The 14,006-nt window shown below is 41.9% G+C and overlaps 2 protein-coding genes across 2 annotated transcripts in view; both read right to left on the reverse strand.

Moving 5' to 3' along the window:
• LOC147306689 (uncharacterized) overlaps nt 1-1,546 on the reverse strand; it is a 40,691-nt gene extending 39,145 nt beyond the window's left edge. The window contains exons 1-7 of the mRNA XM_086275888.1: nt 1,524-1,546; nt 1,331-1,415; nt 1,064-1,210; nt 765-976; nt 574-677; nt 366-484; nt 96-263 (exon numbers count right to left, since the gene is read on the reverse strand). Coding sequence (XP_086132014.1) covers nt 96-263; nt 366-484; nt 574-677; nt 765-976; nt 1,064-1,066 — 606 coding nt within the window. The 5' untranslated portion in view covers nt 1,067-1,210; nt 1,331-1,415; nt 1,524-1,546. The remainder of the gene's footprint in view (nt 1-95; nt 264-365; nt 485-573; nt 678-764; nt 977-1,063; nt 1,211-1,330; nt 1,416-1,523) is intronic.
• A 63-nt stretch (nt 1,547-1,609) lies between these two features.
• Nucleotides 1,610-13,950, reverse strand: LOC147306690 (uncharacterized). Its single transcript, XM_086275889.1, has 38 exons — nt 13,928-13,950; nt 13,735-13,819; nt 13,468-13,614; nt 13,169-13,380; nt 12,978-13,081; nt 12,770-12,888; nt 12,500-12,667; nt 12,084-12,283; nt 11,873-11,985; nt 10,359-10,465; nt 9,984-10,151; nt 9,568-9,767; nt 9,357-9,469; nt 9,104-9,210; nt 8,815-8,991; nt 8,370-8,578; nt 8,178-8,272; nt 8,045-8,070; nt 7,847-7,868; nt 7,726-7,753; nt 7,533-7,617; nt 7,266-7,412; nt 6,967-7,178; nt 6,776-6,879; nt 6,568-6,686; nt 6,298-6,465; nt 5,882-6,081; nt 5,671-5,783; nt 4,157-4,263; nt 3,782-3,949; nt 3,366-3,565; nt 3,155-3,267; nt 2,902-3,008; nt 2,613-2,789; nt 2,168-2,376; nt 1,976-2,070; nt 1,843-1,868; nt 1,610-1,666 (listed from the first exon to the last, which is right to left on the reverse strand). Exons 3-38 carry the CDS (start codon nt 13,468-13,470, stop codon nt 1,610-1,612), a joined length of 4,578 nt encoding a protein of 1,525 aa, XP_086132015.1. The 5' UTR covers nt 13,471-13,614; nt 13,735-13,819; nt 13,928-13,950.
• Between the last annotated feature and the right edge of the window lie 56 nt (nt 13,951-14,006).

The raw sequence follows: 14,006 nt of genomic DNA on the forward strand, positions 1-14,006 counted from the left end.
TGTGTAGCGGTTTAGCAAATGTCTTATTCTGTCTTATCCTGCTGGAATAAAACACCAGGATTGTCCTCCTTCACCCTTTTAGAAGCCTAGCATACCTGTCCATTGGCTGTCAGTTGTGTGAGGAATCCATCCACATTTTCTAGAGCGTTGCCCTCTTGCAGTCGCTCAAACACACGATCAATCAAATCTGTGTTATTGGAGGCTCCCAAACTCAGTACCAGCTGTGCCACCTGAGAAGGACTGAGGACTGACAACAATTCAGCCTACAAAAGAGAACCAGCATAATATCAGACAGCAGTCATGGAAATGTTCTGGGTAAAAGAATTCCGTTTACAGGAAGATGTACATCTGCAGTTGGCACTCACAGCGGACAAATTAGGATTGAAGGCTTCCAAGTCCTGCACAGTTGCAAAATCAGAGAAGTCGCCAAGGTTTGCCTTTAGCCACGCTTGGCTCCCCGTGATAGATGAGACACAGCCAGGATCTGCAGAAAAAGCAAGAAAGTTATTGACAGGGTAATATACCACATGTTGTCATGGAAAAACCAAAGTGAGCTTGAGTTTCTCCTTTTACCTGTTGAGTCATTTCTTGACAAGAACGGTTTGATGAAGTGAGTGAAGACTGCTTGCTGTGTGTCTCTGTCCATGGATGCCTTTTGGCTTCCAAATGCCTGAATGCTACATTTGAGAGAAAGCTTTCAACATCTAAACTTCTAGTCAACTGCACATTTGCAGAACAGAGCTATATGTCTCATATTTACTTACACAGTCTGGTATGTCTGGCAGCTGAAGTTTTTGGAGCTAAGGCAAAATAGGAAGTTGAAAGATGGAACGGCCAGAAACGGACGGATCTTTGTCTTGAACCAGCTGGTAATGAACTCCTCACTCTGTAGTTGTGCCTGGCTGAAGTTGTCAATTCTCACTTCTCCAAGAGCCTCGAGCACATTTGACGAGGTCGGGTAGGTGTTGTTGACGGCCTTGAATTGGCAGAAAAATAATTGTAGCTGGACCCAAACTTCACGCAGGGAAATGGTAATATTGTGAAAATGTGATTTTGTACTTACCATGTTAGCAAATGTCTCAAGGGCCTGGTCCAGTACAGCAGAGGCTTTTTGGAAGAAAAGCTTCCAGACTTCTACTGGGTATATGTTTTGGCTTTTCAGTGTGCAGTTCAGCAGTGTGACCAAGTTGCTGGATGTGAGATAGGGAGCCTTGAAAAAGAAAATTGACAAAGAATACAGCCATTTTGTCAGAGCTCATGGAGATTTGTCTCAGGACCATAATGGGGCAAAATCCATGTTCTGTTTTTGGAGTTTAAAAAGGAATCTTACAGAGGAACAGGCATGTTCTGTGATGGTGAAATTGCACAGGGCTGCCGAGGAATTGCCAGCTGACAGGATTTGCTCAAGTTTTGAACTGTGGAAAAAACACAATAAATTGAAATCCAATGTCCCCTTAATTACACTGTGTTAACAAATTTTACCTAGACAGAATCAACATTGAACAAAACGGCATTTCACCCACCCATCAACTCCATTACAAATGAGATTCACTGTGAAAAGAGAATGGTTGTGTGTCAGATAATAGTCCTTCAGAATGCATTTATATCCTTAGAGTTGAAATGTGTACTTATAGACAGACTTACCATGAACTGGGGTCACCTTGCACTGAAGACAAAGAAAATATGAGTGTTAGTATAGTGGAAACATCTTCTTCAAGTGTAAATACCTTGACTTTGTCACAGTTGGCCCAATTAGTGTGCCAAACCTGGATCAAATATTGGATAACCCATGTAAGACACCCCCCACACCCACCCACCCACCCCCCAAAAAACTAATCTTACCACAAAGGAAGCTGGAACTGAGCAGCCTGTTTGAGAAGAAAAAGAAAGGAAACAAATCAATGGAGTAGTCATTACAGTGCTGGTACTGGGCTTTTGGGAAAAGTTTAGTCAGGAAAGCCCATTTGCCACATACGTGGGAATGTGTCCTGGAGGTACTGCTTGCTTGATCTCACGCCCTGTGAAAGGTCCAGTGGCAATGCTGCCAAACTCTGCGCAAGACCATCGTATCTAAAGGAAGAAAAGAATTCATTGTGACTTGTCAGGAGCCTCAGCTTGGCATTGTGCACACCCAAATGTCTAACTGTGGATATCAGAAATATCTTACACAGCCTGGTAGGATTCACAGGTGATGTTACTGGGGATCACCCGCAAGCTGCTAGGAAGGATGCTCGCCATCACAGGAACCAAATAAACCTGGAACCACTGTTGATAGTCTTCTGGCTGAAAGTCTTTAAGCTGAGGAGCAAGGGCTGTCAAGGTCAGGCTCAAAATGGTGTCTCGCACATCTGGATTTTGGATGAGGGTGACATTTCTCTGAAAAGAGAAGGGGATCATAATAAGGTCAGAGAGGAAGTTCTGAAGTCTTTGTGGAAATGCGGAGATGAGGGGGAGCTTATCTAAACTAAATCTTTGTACTTCTGTACAGCAGGGATGCCTCAAGGCATGAAGCATATCAGAAATGGATCATTTTCAGTTCAACACTTGAGCAGGTTTATGAAAGAACACTGTTAACATTTGTTGATGTTTGCGCTGAGGTAATGAGAATTCACCTGCTTGTTGATGTTTGCAAAAGCCTGGAAGAATTGGTTGAGCTGCTCATAATCACTGGTCTCTGTCAAGCTTGTCAACACCTCCCTTACAACATGTGCATCGTTTAAAGCACCACTGTTTGGATCTAGGATTAGATCAGCCTTTTGCGATGGTGAAAGAACGTCCAGAACTGCCAGCTATGGATACAAAAAAGTAGAATTCATGAAATGCATGTCTTTTGTATAATTTCCAGAATTTTGCTTTGCTATTCTCAAGAAAGACAGGAAGAGTAATAAGAGTAAAGCTTACCGTAGAGATGTTGAAGTCTTTGAGGTCAGAGTATGATGTATATTGGACGAATGGACCCAGATTTGCTTTAACCCATTGGGCATCACTCTCATTTTGTTGCCTGCAAGCTAAGGCATGCAGACAAAAGTTAGGATGTGCTCAATTTAGCAAGGTTTGTGACTGGTAGACATGAAAGAATTTAAGTTTTTTGTCTGAGTGCTTTTCAAGACATTTCACACTTGAAAACACATAACGCACCCTATGTCTGCCCTACCTGGCTCATTGATGGCATTTTCAGCATTTCTTAGGTAGCCCAGCAGACCATGTGTGATCTCTTGCCGTCTGTACAGTGGCATCTCCTGGATAACTGAAGCCAACCCACTCACACTGCAACAGTTGAAAGAAAACGTTCTCATGCTGTTCTTTGTCAGTATTGTCATTTTCATTTGCAACAAAATCTTGATTGCTCCAAGAAAACTACTCACATGACTTGGTAATTCATGCAGCTGATGTTTGTGGTTGTGTTTATGAGCATTTCTGGAGTAAAACTGGCAAGGATAGGAATCAGTTTCACATGGAACCAAAGTTCATAGTCGTTTGTCGTGAAAGTGGAGAAATGTGGACTGATGATGATGAAGGTCGTATTCATGATCCGATCTCTCACAACAGGCTGGAAATGTGGGGTCTGTCATATTAAAGTGGAAAAAGACATAAGCAAAGGTGAGATTGCATGTTGGAAGTACACCCATACAACATGGTACAAAGGCTGTAACCATTTGTTTTCTAAGATACAATAGCCAACAATGGATGTAGCGGTTGAGACCTATGTTTTATTCTGTGTTTACTTCTGGAATCAAATATCTGCATTGTCCTCCTTCACCCTTTTAGGAGGCTAGCCTACCTGTCCATTGGCTGTCAGCTGTGTCAGGAATTCATCCACATTTTTTAGAACATTGCCCTCTTCAAGCTTTTCAAACACAAGATCAATAAAATCTGTGTTATTTGAGGCTCCAGAGCTCAGTAGCAGCTGTGCCACCTCAGAGGGATTGAGCGTTGACAACAATCCAGCCTACAACAGGGAATCAACATAATATCAGACAACAGTAATGACCAATGCTGTGGGTAAAGGATTAGCGTTTGCAACCAAAGAAAGTGTGCTCTATGATTTGCTTGTATTTTTGATATGGCAAAATAAACTCCTGTGTTTGTTTTCTTAAGTCTACAATTTTGTTTTCCTGTTCTTAAGGGAGGACTAGAAGTGCAATGTAGGGCTTACCGTAGAGATGTTGAAGTCTTTGAGGTCAGAGTATGATGTATATTGGACGAATGGACCCAGATTTGCTTTAACCCATTGGGCATCACTCTCATTTTGTTGCCTGCAAGCTAAGGCATACAAACAAAAGTTAGGATGTGCCAAATTTAGGAAGGTTTTTGACAGGTAGACATGAAAGAATATGTGGGCAAGTTTTTTGTCTGAGTGCTTTTCAAGACATTTCACACTGGAAAGCACATAACGCACCCTATGTCTGCCCTACCTGGCTCATTGTTGGCATTTTCAGCATTTCTTAGGTAGCCCAGCAGACCATGTGTGATCTCTTGCCGTCTGTACAGTGGCATCTCCTGGATAACTGAAGCCAACCCACTCACACTGCAACAGTTGAAAGAAAACGTTCTCATGCTGTTCTTTGTCAGTATTGTCATTTTCATTTGCAACAAAATCTTGATTGCTCCAAGAAAACTACTCACATGACTTGGTAATTCATGCAGCTGATGTTTGTGGTTGTGTTTATGAGCATTTCTGGAGTAAAACTGGCAAGGATAGGAATCAGTTTCACATGGAACCAAAGTTCATAGTCGTTTGTCGTGAAAGTGGAGAAATGTGGACTGATGACGATGAAGGTCGTATTCATGATCCGATCTCTCACAACAGGCTGGAAATGTGGGGTCTGTCATATTAAAGTGGAAAAAGACATAAGCAAAGGTGAGATTGCATGTTGGAAGTACACCCATACAACATGGTACAAAGGCTGTAACCATTTGTTTTCTAAGATACAATAGCCAACAATGGATGTAGCGGTTGAGACCGATGTCTTATTCTGTGTTTACTTCTAGAATCAAATATCCACATTGTCCTCCTTCACCCTTTTAGGAGGCTAGCCTACCTGTCCATTGGCTGTCAGCTGTGTCAGGAATTCATCCACATTTTTTAGAACATTGCCCTCTTCAAGTTTTTCAAACACAAGATCAATAAAATCTGTGTTATTTGAGGCTCCAGAGCTCAGTAGCAGCTGTGCCACCTCAGATGGATTGAGCGTTGACAACAATCCAGCCTACAACAGGGAATCAACATAATATCAGACAACAGTAATGACCAATGCTATGGGTAAATGAATAGAGTTTGCAACCAAAGAAAGTGTGCTCTATGATTTGCTTGTATTTTTGATATGGCAAAATAAACTCCTGTGTTTGTTTTCTTAAGTCTACAATTTTGTTTTCCTGTTCTTAAGGGAGGACTAGAAGTGCAATGTAGGGCTTACCGTAGAGATGTTGAAGTCTTTGAGGTCAGAGTATGATGTATATTGGATGAATGGACCCAGATTTGCTTTAACCCATTGGGCATCACTCTCATTTTGTTGCCTGCAAGCTAAGACATGCAGACAAAAGTTAGGATGTGCTCAATTTAGGAAGGTTTGTGACTGGTAGACATGAAAGAATTTAAGTTTTTTGTCTGAGTGCTTTTCAAGACATTTCACACTGGAAAACACGTAATGCACCCTATGTCTGCTCTACCTGGCTCATTGATGGCATTTTCAGCATTTCTTAGGTAGCCCAGCAGACCATGTGTGATCTCTTGCCGTCTGTACAGTGGCATCTCCTGGATAACTGAAACCAACCCACTCACACTGCAACAGTTGAAAGAAAACATTCTCATGCTCTTCTTTGTCTCTATTGTCATTTTCATTTGCAACAAAATGTTGATTGCTCCAAGAAAACTACTCACATGACTTGGTAGTTCATGCAGCTGATGTTTGTGGTTGTGTTTATGAGCATTTCTGGAGTAAAACTGGCAAGGATAGGAATCAGTTTCACATGGAACCAAAGTTCATAGTCGTTTGTCGTGAAAGTGGAGAAATGTGGACTGATGACGATGAAGGTCGCATTCATGATCCGATCTCTCACAACAGGCTGGAAAATTGGCATCTGTGAAATTGAGGTGGAAAAGAAGCTAAGCAATACAGAGACTGCATGTTGTAAATGTACTCATACAACATGTCACAAAGGTTGCAAACAAGTCTTCTCTATGATAGACTCCTTGAAGAGTTGTGTAGCGGTTTAGCAAATGTCTTATTCTGTCTTATCCTGCTGGAATAAAACACCAGGATTGTCCTCCTTCACCCTTTTAGAAGCCTAGCATACCTGTCCATTGGCTGTCAGTTGTGTGAGGAATCCATCCACATTTTCTAGAGCGTTGCCCTCTTGCAGTCGCTCAAACACACGATCAATCAAATCTGTGTTATTGGAGGCTCCCAAACTCAGTACCAGCTGTGCCACCTGAGAAGGACTGAGGACTGACAACAATTCAGCCTACAAAAGAGAACCAGCATAATATCAGACAGCAGTCATGGAAATGTTCTGGGTAAAAGAATTCCGTTTACAGGAAGATGTACATCTGCAGTTGGCACTCACAGCGGACAAATTAGGATTGAAGGCTTCCAAGTCCTGCACAGTTGCAAAATCAGAGAAGTCGCCAAGGTTTGCCTTTAGCCACGCTTGGCTCCCCGTGATAGATGAGACACAGCCAGGATCTGCAGAAAAAGCAAGAAAGTTATTGACAGGGTAATATACCACATGTTGTCATGGAAAAACCAAAGTGAGCTTGAGTTTCTCCTTTTACCTGTTGAGTCATTTCTTGACAAGAACGGTTTGATGAAGTGAGTGAAGACTGCTTGCTGTGTGTCTCTGTCCATGGATGCCTTTTGGCTTCCAAATGCCTGAATGCTACATTTGAGAGAAAGCTTTCAACATCTAAACTTCTAGTCAACTGCACATTTGCAGAACAGAGCTATATGTCTCATATTTACTTACACAGTCTGGTATGTCTGGCAGCTGAAGTTTTTGGAGCTAAGGCAAAATAGGAAGTTGAAAGATGGAACGGCCAGAAACGGACGGATCTTTGTCTTGAACCAGCTGGTAATGAACTCCTCACTCTGTAGTTGTGCCTGGCTGAAGTTGTCAATTCTCACTTCTCCAAGAGCCTCGAGCACATTTGACGAGGTCGGGTAGGTGTTGTTGACGGCCTTGAATTGGCAGAAAAATAATTGTAGCTGGACCCAAACTTCACGCAGGGAAATGGTAATATTGTGAAAATGTGATTTTGTACTTACCATGTTAGCAAATGTCTCAAGGGCCTGGTCCAGTACAGCAGAGGCTTTTTGGAAGAAAAGCTTCCAGACTTCTACTGGGTATATGTTTTGGCTTTTCAGTGTGCAGTTCAGCAGTGTGACCAAGTTGCTGGATGTGAGATAGGGAGCCTTGAAAAAGAAAATTGACAAAGAATACAGCCATTTTGTCAGAGCTCATGGAGATTTGTCTCAGGACCATAATGAGGCAAAATCCATGTTCTGTTTTTGGAGTTTAAAAAGGAATCTTACAGAGGAACAGGCATGTTCTGTGATGGTGAAATTGCACAGGGCTGCCGAGGAATTGCCAGCTGACAGGATTTGCTCAAGTTTTGAACTGTGGAAAAAACACAATAAATTGAAATCCAATGTCCCCTTAATTACACTGTGTTAACAAATTTTACCTAGACAGAATCAACATTGAACAAAACGGCATTTCACCCACCCATCAACTCCATTACAAATGAGATTCACTGTGAAAAGAGAATGGTTGTGTGTCAGATAATAGTCCTTCAGAATGCATTTATATCCTTAGAGTTGAAATGTGTACTTCTAGACAGACTTACCATGAACTGGGGTCACCTTGCACTGAAGACAAAGAAAATATGAGTGTTAGTATAGTGGAAACATCTTCTTCAAGTGTAAATACCTTGACTTTGTCACAGTTGGCCCAATTAGTGTGCCAAACCTGGATCAAATATTGGATAACCCATGTAAGACACCCCCCACACCCACCCACCCACCCCCCAAAAAACTAATCTTACCACAAAGGAAGCTGGAACTGAGCAGCCTGTTTGAGAAGAAAAAGAAAGGAAACAAATCAATGGAGTAGTCATTACAGTGCTGGTACTGGGCTTTTGGGAAAAGTTTAGTCAGGAAAGCCCATTTGCCACATACGTGGGAATGTGTCCTGGAGGTACTGCTTGCTTGATCTCACGCCCTGTGAAAGGTCCAGTGGCAATGCTGCCAAACTCTGCGCAAGACCATCGTATCTAAAGGAAGAAAAGAATTCATTGTGACTTGTCAGGAGCCTCAGCTTGGCATTGTGCACACCCAAATGTCTAACTGTGGATATCAGAAATATCTTACACAGCCTGGTAGGATTCACAGGTGATGTTACTGGGGATCACCCGCAAGCTGCTAGGAAGGATGCTCGCCATCACAGGAACCAAATAAACCTGGAACCACTGTTGATAGTCTTCTGGCTGAAAGTCTTTAAGCTGAGGAGCAAGGGCTGTCAAGGTCAGGCTCAAAATGGTGTCTCGCACATCTGGATTTTGGATGAGGGTGACATTTCTCTGAAAAGAGAAGGGGATCATAATAAGGTCAGAGAGGAAGTTCTGAAGTCTTTGTGGAAATGCGGAGATGAGGGGGAGCTTATCTAAACTAAATCTTTGTACTTCTGTACAGCAGGGATGCCTCAAGGCATGAAGCATATCAGAAATGGATCATTTTCAGTTCAACACTTGAGCAGGTTTATGAAAGAACACTGTTAACATTTGTTGATGTTTGCGCTGAGGTAATGAGAATTCACCTGCTTGTTGATGTTTGCAAAAGCCTGGAAGAATTGGTTGAGCTGCTCATAATCACTGGTCTCTGTCAAGCTTGTCAACACCTCCCTTACAACATGTGCATCGTTTAAAGCACCACTGTTTGGATCTAGGATTAGATCAGCCTTTTGCGATGGTGAAAGAACGTCCAGAACTGCCAGCTATGGATACAAAAAAGTAGAATTCATGAAATGCATGTCTTTTGTATAATTTCCAGAATTTTGCTTTGCTATTCTCAAGAAAGACAGGAAGAGTAATAAGAGTAAAGCTTACCGTAGAGATGTTGAAGTCTTTGAGGTCAGAGTATGATGTATATTGGACGAATGGACCCAGATTTGCTTTAACCCATTGGGCATCACTCTCATTTTGTTGCCTGCAAGCTAAGGCATGCAGACAAAAGTTAGGATGTGCTCAATTTAGCAAGGTTTGTGACTGGTAGACATGAAAGAATTTAAGTTTTTTGTCTGAGTGCTTTTCAAGACATTTCACACTTGAAAACACATAACGCACCCTATGTCTGCCCTACCTGGCTCATTGATGGCATTTTCAGCATTTCTTAGGTAGCCCAGCAGACCGTGTGTGATCTCTTGCCGTCTGTACAGTGGCATCTCCTGGATAACTGAAGCCAACCCACTCACACTGCAACAGTTGAAAGAAAACGTTCTCATGCTGTTCTTTGTCAGTATTGTCATTTTCATTTGCAACAAAATCTTGATTGCTCCAAGAAAACTACTCACATGACTTGGTAATTCATGCAGCTGATGTTTGTGGTTGTGTTTATGAGCATTTCTGGAGTAAAACTGGCAAGGATAGGAATCAGTTTCACATGGAACCAAAGTTCATAGTCGTTTGTCGTGAAAGTGGAGAAATGTGGACTGATGATGATGAAGGTCGTATTCATGATCCGATCTCTCACAACAGGCTGGAAATGTGGGGTCTGTCATATTAAAGTGGAAAAAGACATAAGCAAAGGTGAGATTGCATGTTGGAAGTACACCCATACAACATGGTACAAAGGCTGTAACCATTTGTTTTCTAAGATACAATAGCCAACAATGGATGTAGCGGTTGAGACCTATGTTTTATTCTGTGTTTACTTCTGGAATCAAATATCTGCATTGTCCTCCTTCACCCTTTTAGGAGGCTAGCCTACCTGTCCATTGGCTGTCAGCTGTGTCAGGAATTCATCCACATTTTTTAGAACATTGCCCTCTTCAAGCTTTTCAAACACAAGATCAATAAAATCTGTGTTATTTGAGGCTCCAGAGCTCAGTAGCAGCTGTGCCACCTCAGAGGGATTGAGCGTTGACAACAATCCAGCCTACAACAGGGAATCAACATAATATCAGACAACAGTAATGACCAATGCTGTGGGTAAAGGATTAGCGTTTGCAACCAAAGAAAGTGTGCTCTATGATTTGCTTGTATTTTTGATATGGCAAAATAAACTCCTGTGTTTGTTTTCTTAAGTCTACAATTTTGTTTTCCTGTTCTTAAGGGAGGACTAGAAGTGCAATGTAGGGCTTACCGTAGAGATGTTGAAGTCTTTGAGGTCAGAGTATGATGTATATTGGACGAATGGACCCAGATTTGCTTTAACCCATTGGGCATCACTCTCATTTTGTTGCCTGCAAGCTAAGGCATACAAACAAAAGTTAGGATGTGCCAAATTTAGGAAGGTTTTTGACAGGTAGACATGAAAGAATATGTGGGCAAGTTTTTTGTCTGAGTGCTTTTCAAGACATTTCACACTGGAAAGCACATAACGCACCCTATGTCTGCCCTACCTGGCTCATTGTTGGCATTTTCAGCATTTCTTAGGTAGCCCAGCAGACCATGTGTGATCTCTTGCCGTCTGTACAGTGGCATCTCCTGGATAACTGAAGCCAACCCACTCACACTGCAACAGTTGAAAGAAAACGTTCTCATGCTGTTCTTTGTCAGTATTGTCATTTTCATTTGCAACAAAATCTTGATTGCTCCAAGAAAACTACTCACATGACTTGGTAATTCATGCAGCTGATGTTTGTGGTTGTGTTTATGAGCATTTCTGGAGTAAAACTGGCAAGGATAGGAATCAGTTTCACATGGAACCAAAGTTCATAGTCGTTTGTCGTGAAAGTGGAGAAATGTGGACTGATGACGATGAAGGTCGTATTCATGATCCGATCTCTCACAACAGGCTGGAAATGTGGGGTCTGTCATATTAAAGTGGAAAAAGACATAAGCAAAGGTGAGATTGCATGTTGGAAGTACACCCATACAACATGGTACAAAGGCTGTAACCATTTGTTTTCTAAGATACAATAGCCAACAATGGATGTAGCGGTTGAGACCGATGTCTTATTCTGTGTTTACTTCTAGAATCAAATATCCACATTGTCCTCCTTCACCCTTTTAGGAGGCTAGCCTACCTGTCCATTGGCTGTCAGCTGTGTCAGGAATTCATCCACATTTTTTAGAACATTGCCCTCTTCAAGTTTTTCAAACACAAGATCAATAAAATCTGTGTTATTTGAGGCTCCAGAGCTCAGTAGCAGCTGTGCCACCTCAGATGGATTGAGCGTTGACAACAATCCAGCCTACAACAGGGAATCAACATAATATCAGACAACAGTAATGACCAATGCTATGGGTAAATGAATAGAGTTTGCAACCAAAGAAAGTGTGCTCTATGATTTGCTTGTATTTTTGATATGGCAAAATAAACTCCTGTGTTTGTTTTCTTAAGTCTACAATTTTGTTTTCCTGTTCTTAAGGGAGGACTAGAAGTGCAATGTAGGGCTTACCGTAGAGATGTTGAAGTCTTTGAGGTCAGAGTATGATGTATATTGGATGAATGGACCCAGATTTGCTTTAACCCATTGGGCATCACTCTCATTTTGTTGCCTGCAAGCTAAGACATGCAGACAAAAGTTAGGATGTGCTCAATTTAGGAAGGTTTGTGACTGGTAGACATGAAAGAATTTAAGTTTTTTGTCTGAGTGCTTTTCAAGACATTTCACACTGGAAAACACGTAATGCACCCTATGTCTGCTCTACCTGGCTCATTGATGGCATTTTCAGCATTTCTTAGGTAGCCCAGCAGACCATGTGTGATCTCTTGCCGTCTGTACAGTGGCATCTCCTGGATAACTGAAACCAACCCACTCACACTGCAACAGTTGAAAGAAAACATTCTCATGCTGTTCTTTGTCTCTATTGTCATTTTCATTTGCAACAAAATGTTGATTGCTCCAAGAAAACTACTCACATGACTTGGTAGTTCATGCAGCTGATGTTTGTGATTGTGTTTATGAGCATTTCTGGAGTAAAACTGGCAAGGATAGGAATCAGTTTCACATGGAACCAAAGTTCATAGTCGTTTGTCGTGAAAGAGGAGAAATGCGGACTGATGACGATGAAGGTCGCATTCATGATCCGATCTCTCACAACAGGCTGGAAAATTGGCATCTGTGAAATTGAGGTGGAAAAGAAGCTAAGCAATACAGAGACTGCATGTTGTAAATGTACTCATACAACATGTCACAAAGGTTGCAAACAAGTCTTCTCTATGATAGACTCCTTGAAGAGTTGTGTAGCGGTTTAGCAAATGTCTTATTCTGTCTTATCCTGCTGGAATAAAACACCAGGATTGTCCTCCTTCACCCTTTTAGAAGCCTAGCATACCTGTCCATTGGCTGTCAGTTGTGTGAGGAATCCATCCACATTTTCTAGAGCGTTGCCCTCTTGCAGTCGCTCAAACACACGATCAATCAAATCTGTGTTATTGGAGGCTCCCAAACTCAGTACCAGCTGTGCCACCTGAGAAGGACTGAGGACTGACAACAATTCAGCCTACAAAAGAGAACCAGCATAATATCAGACAGCAGTCATGGAAATGTTCTGGGTAAAAGAATTCCGTTTACAGGAAGATGTACATCTGCAGTTGGCACTCACAGCGGACAAATTAGGATTGAAGGCTTCCAAGTCCTGCACAGTTGCAAAATCAGAGAAGTCGCCAAGGTTTGCCTTTAGCCACGCTTGGCTCCCCGTGATAGATGAGACACAGCCAGGATCTGCAGAAAAAGCAAGAAAGTTATTGACAGGGTAATATACCACATGTTGTCATGGAAAAACCAAAGTGAGCTTGAGTTTCTCCTTTTACCTGTTGAGTCATTTCTTGACAAGAACGGTTTGATGAAGTGAGTGAAGACTGCTTGCTGTGTGTCTCTGTCCATGGATGCCTTTTGGCTTCCAAATGCCTGAATGCTACATTTGAGAGAAAGCTTTCAACATCTAAACTTCTAGTCAACTGCACATTTGCAGAACAGAGCTATATGTCTCATATTTACTTACACAGTCTGGTATGTCTGGCAGCTGAAGTTTTTGGAGCTAAGGCAAAATAGGAAGTTGAAAGATGGAACGGCCAGAAACGGACGGATCTTTGTCTTGAACCAGCTGGTAATGAACTCCTCACTCTGTAGTTGTGCCTGGCTGAAGTTGTCAGTTCTCACTTCTCCAAGAGCCTCGAGCACATTTGACGAGGTCGGGTAGGTGTTGTTGACGGCCTTGAATTGGCAGAAAAATAATTGTAGCTGGACCCAAACTTCACGCAGGGAAATGGTAATATTGTGAAAATGTGATTTTGTACTTACCATGTTAGCAAATGTCTCAAGGGCCTGGTCCAGTACAGCAGAGGCTTTTTGGAAGAAAAGCTTCCAGACTTCTACTGGGTATATGTTTTGGCTTTTCAGTGTGCAGTTCAGCAGTGTGACCAAGTTGCTGGATGTGAGATAGGGAGCCTTGAAAAAGAAAATTGACAAAGAATACAGCCATTTTGTCAGAGCTCATGGAGATTTGTCTCAGGACCATAATGAGGCAAAATCCATGTTCTGTTTTTGGAGTTTAAAAAGGAATCTTACAGAGGAACAGGCATGTTCTGTGATGGTGAAATTGCACAGGGCTGCCGAGGAATTGCCAGCTGACAGGATTTGCTCAAGTTTTGAACTGTGGAAAAAACACAATAAATTGAAATCCAATGTCCCCTTAATTACACTGTGTTAACAAATTTTACCTAGACAGAATCAACATTGAACAAAACGGCATTTCACCCACCCATCAACTCCATTACAAATGAGATTCACTGTGAAAAGAGAATGGTTGTGTGTCAGATAATAGTCCTTCAGAATGCATT

Source organism: Aulonocara sp. 'chitande type north' Nkhata Bay, linkage group LG19 (genome assembly GCF_057382095.1).
Source record: "Aulonocara sp. 'chitande type north' Nkhata Bay isolate Kocher_YH1m ecotype deep benthic linkage group LG19, A_spYH_male_GT1.1, whole genome shotgun sequence".
Taxonomy (NCBI): Eukaryota; Metazoa; Chordata; class Actinopteri; order Cichliformes; family Cichlidae; genus Aulonocara; species Aulonocara sp. 'chitande type north' Nkhata Bay.

Excerpts from the sequence above, each read along its gene's own strand:
- LOC147306690 (XM_086275889.1), bottom strand. Across the intron at positions 13,082-13,168 it reads TGCCAGACATACCAGACTGT|CATTCAGGCATTTGGAAGCC; the intron begins GTAAGTAAATAT and ends TCTCAAATGTAG. Across the intron at positions 6,880-6,966 it reads TGCCAGACATACCAGACTGT|CATTCAGGCATTTGGAAGCC; the intron begins GTAAGTAAATAT and ends TCTCAAATGTAG.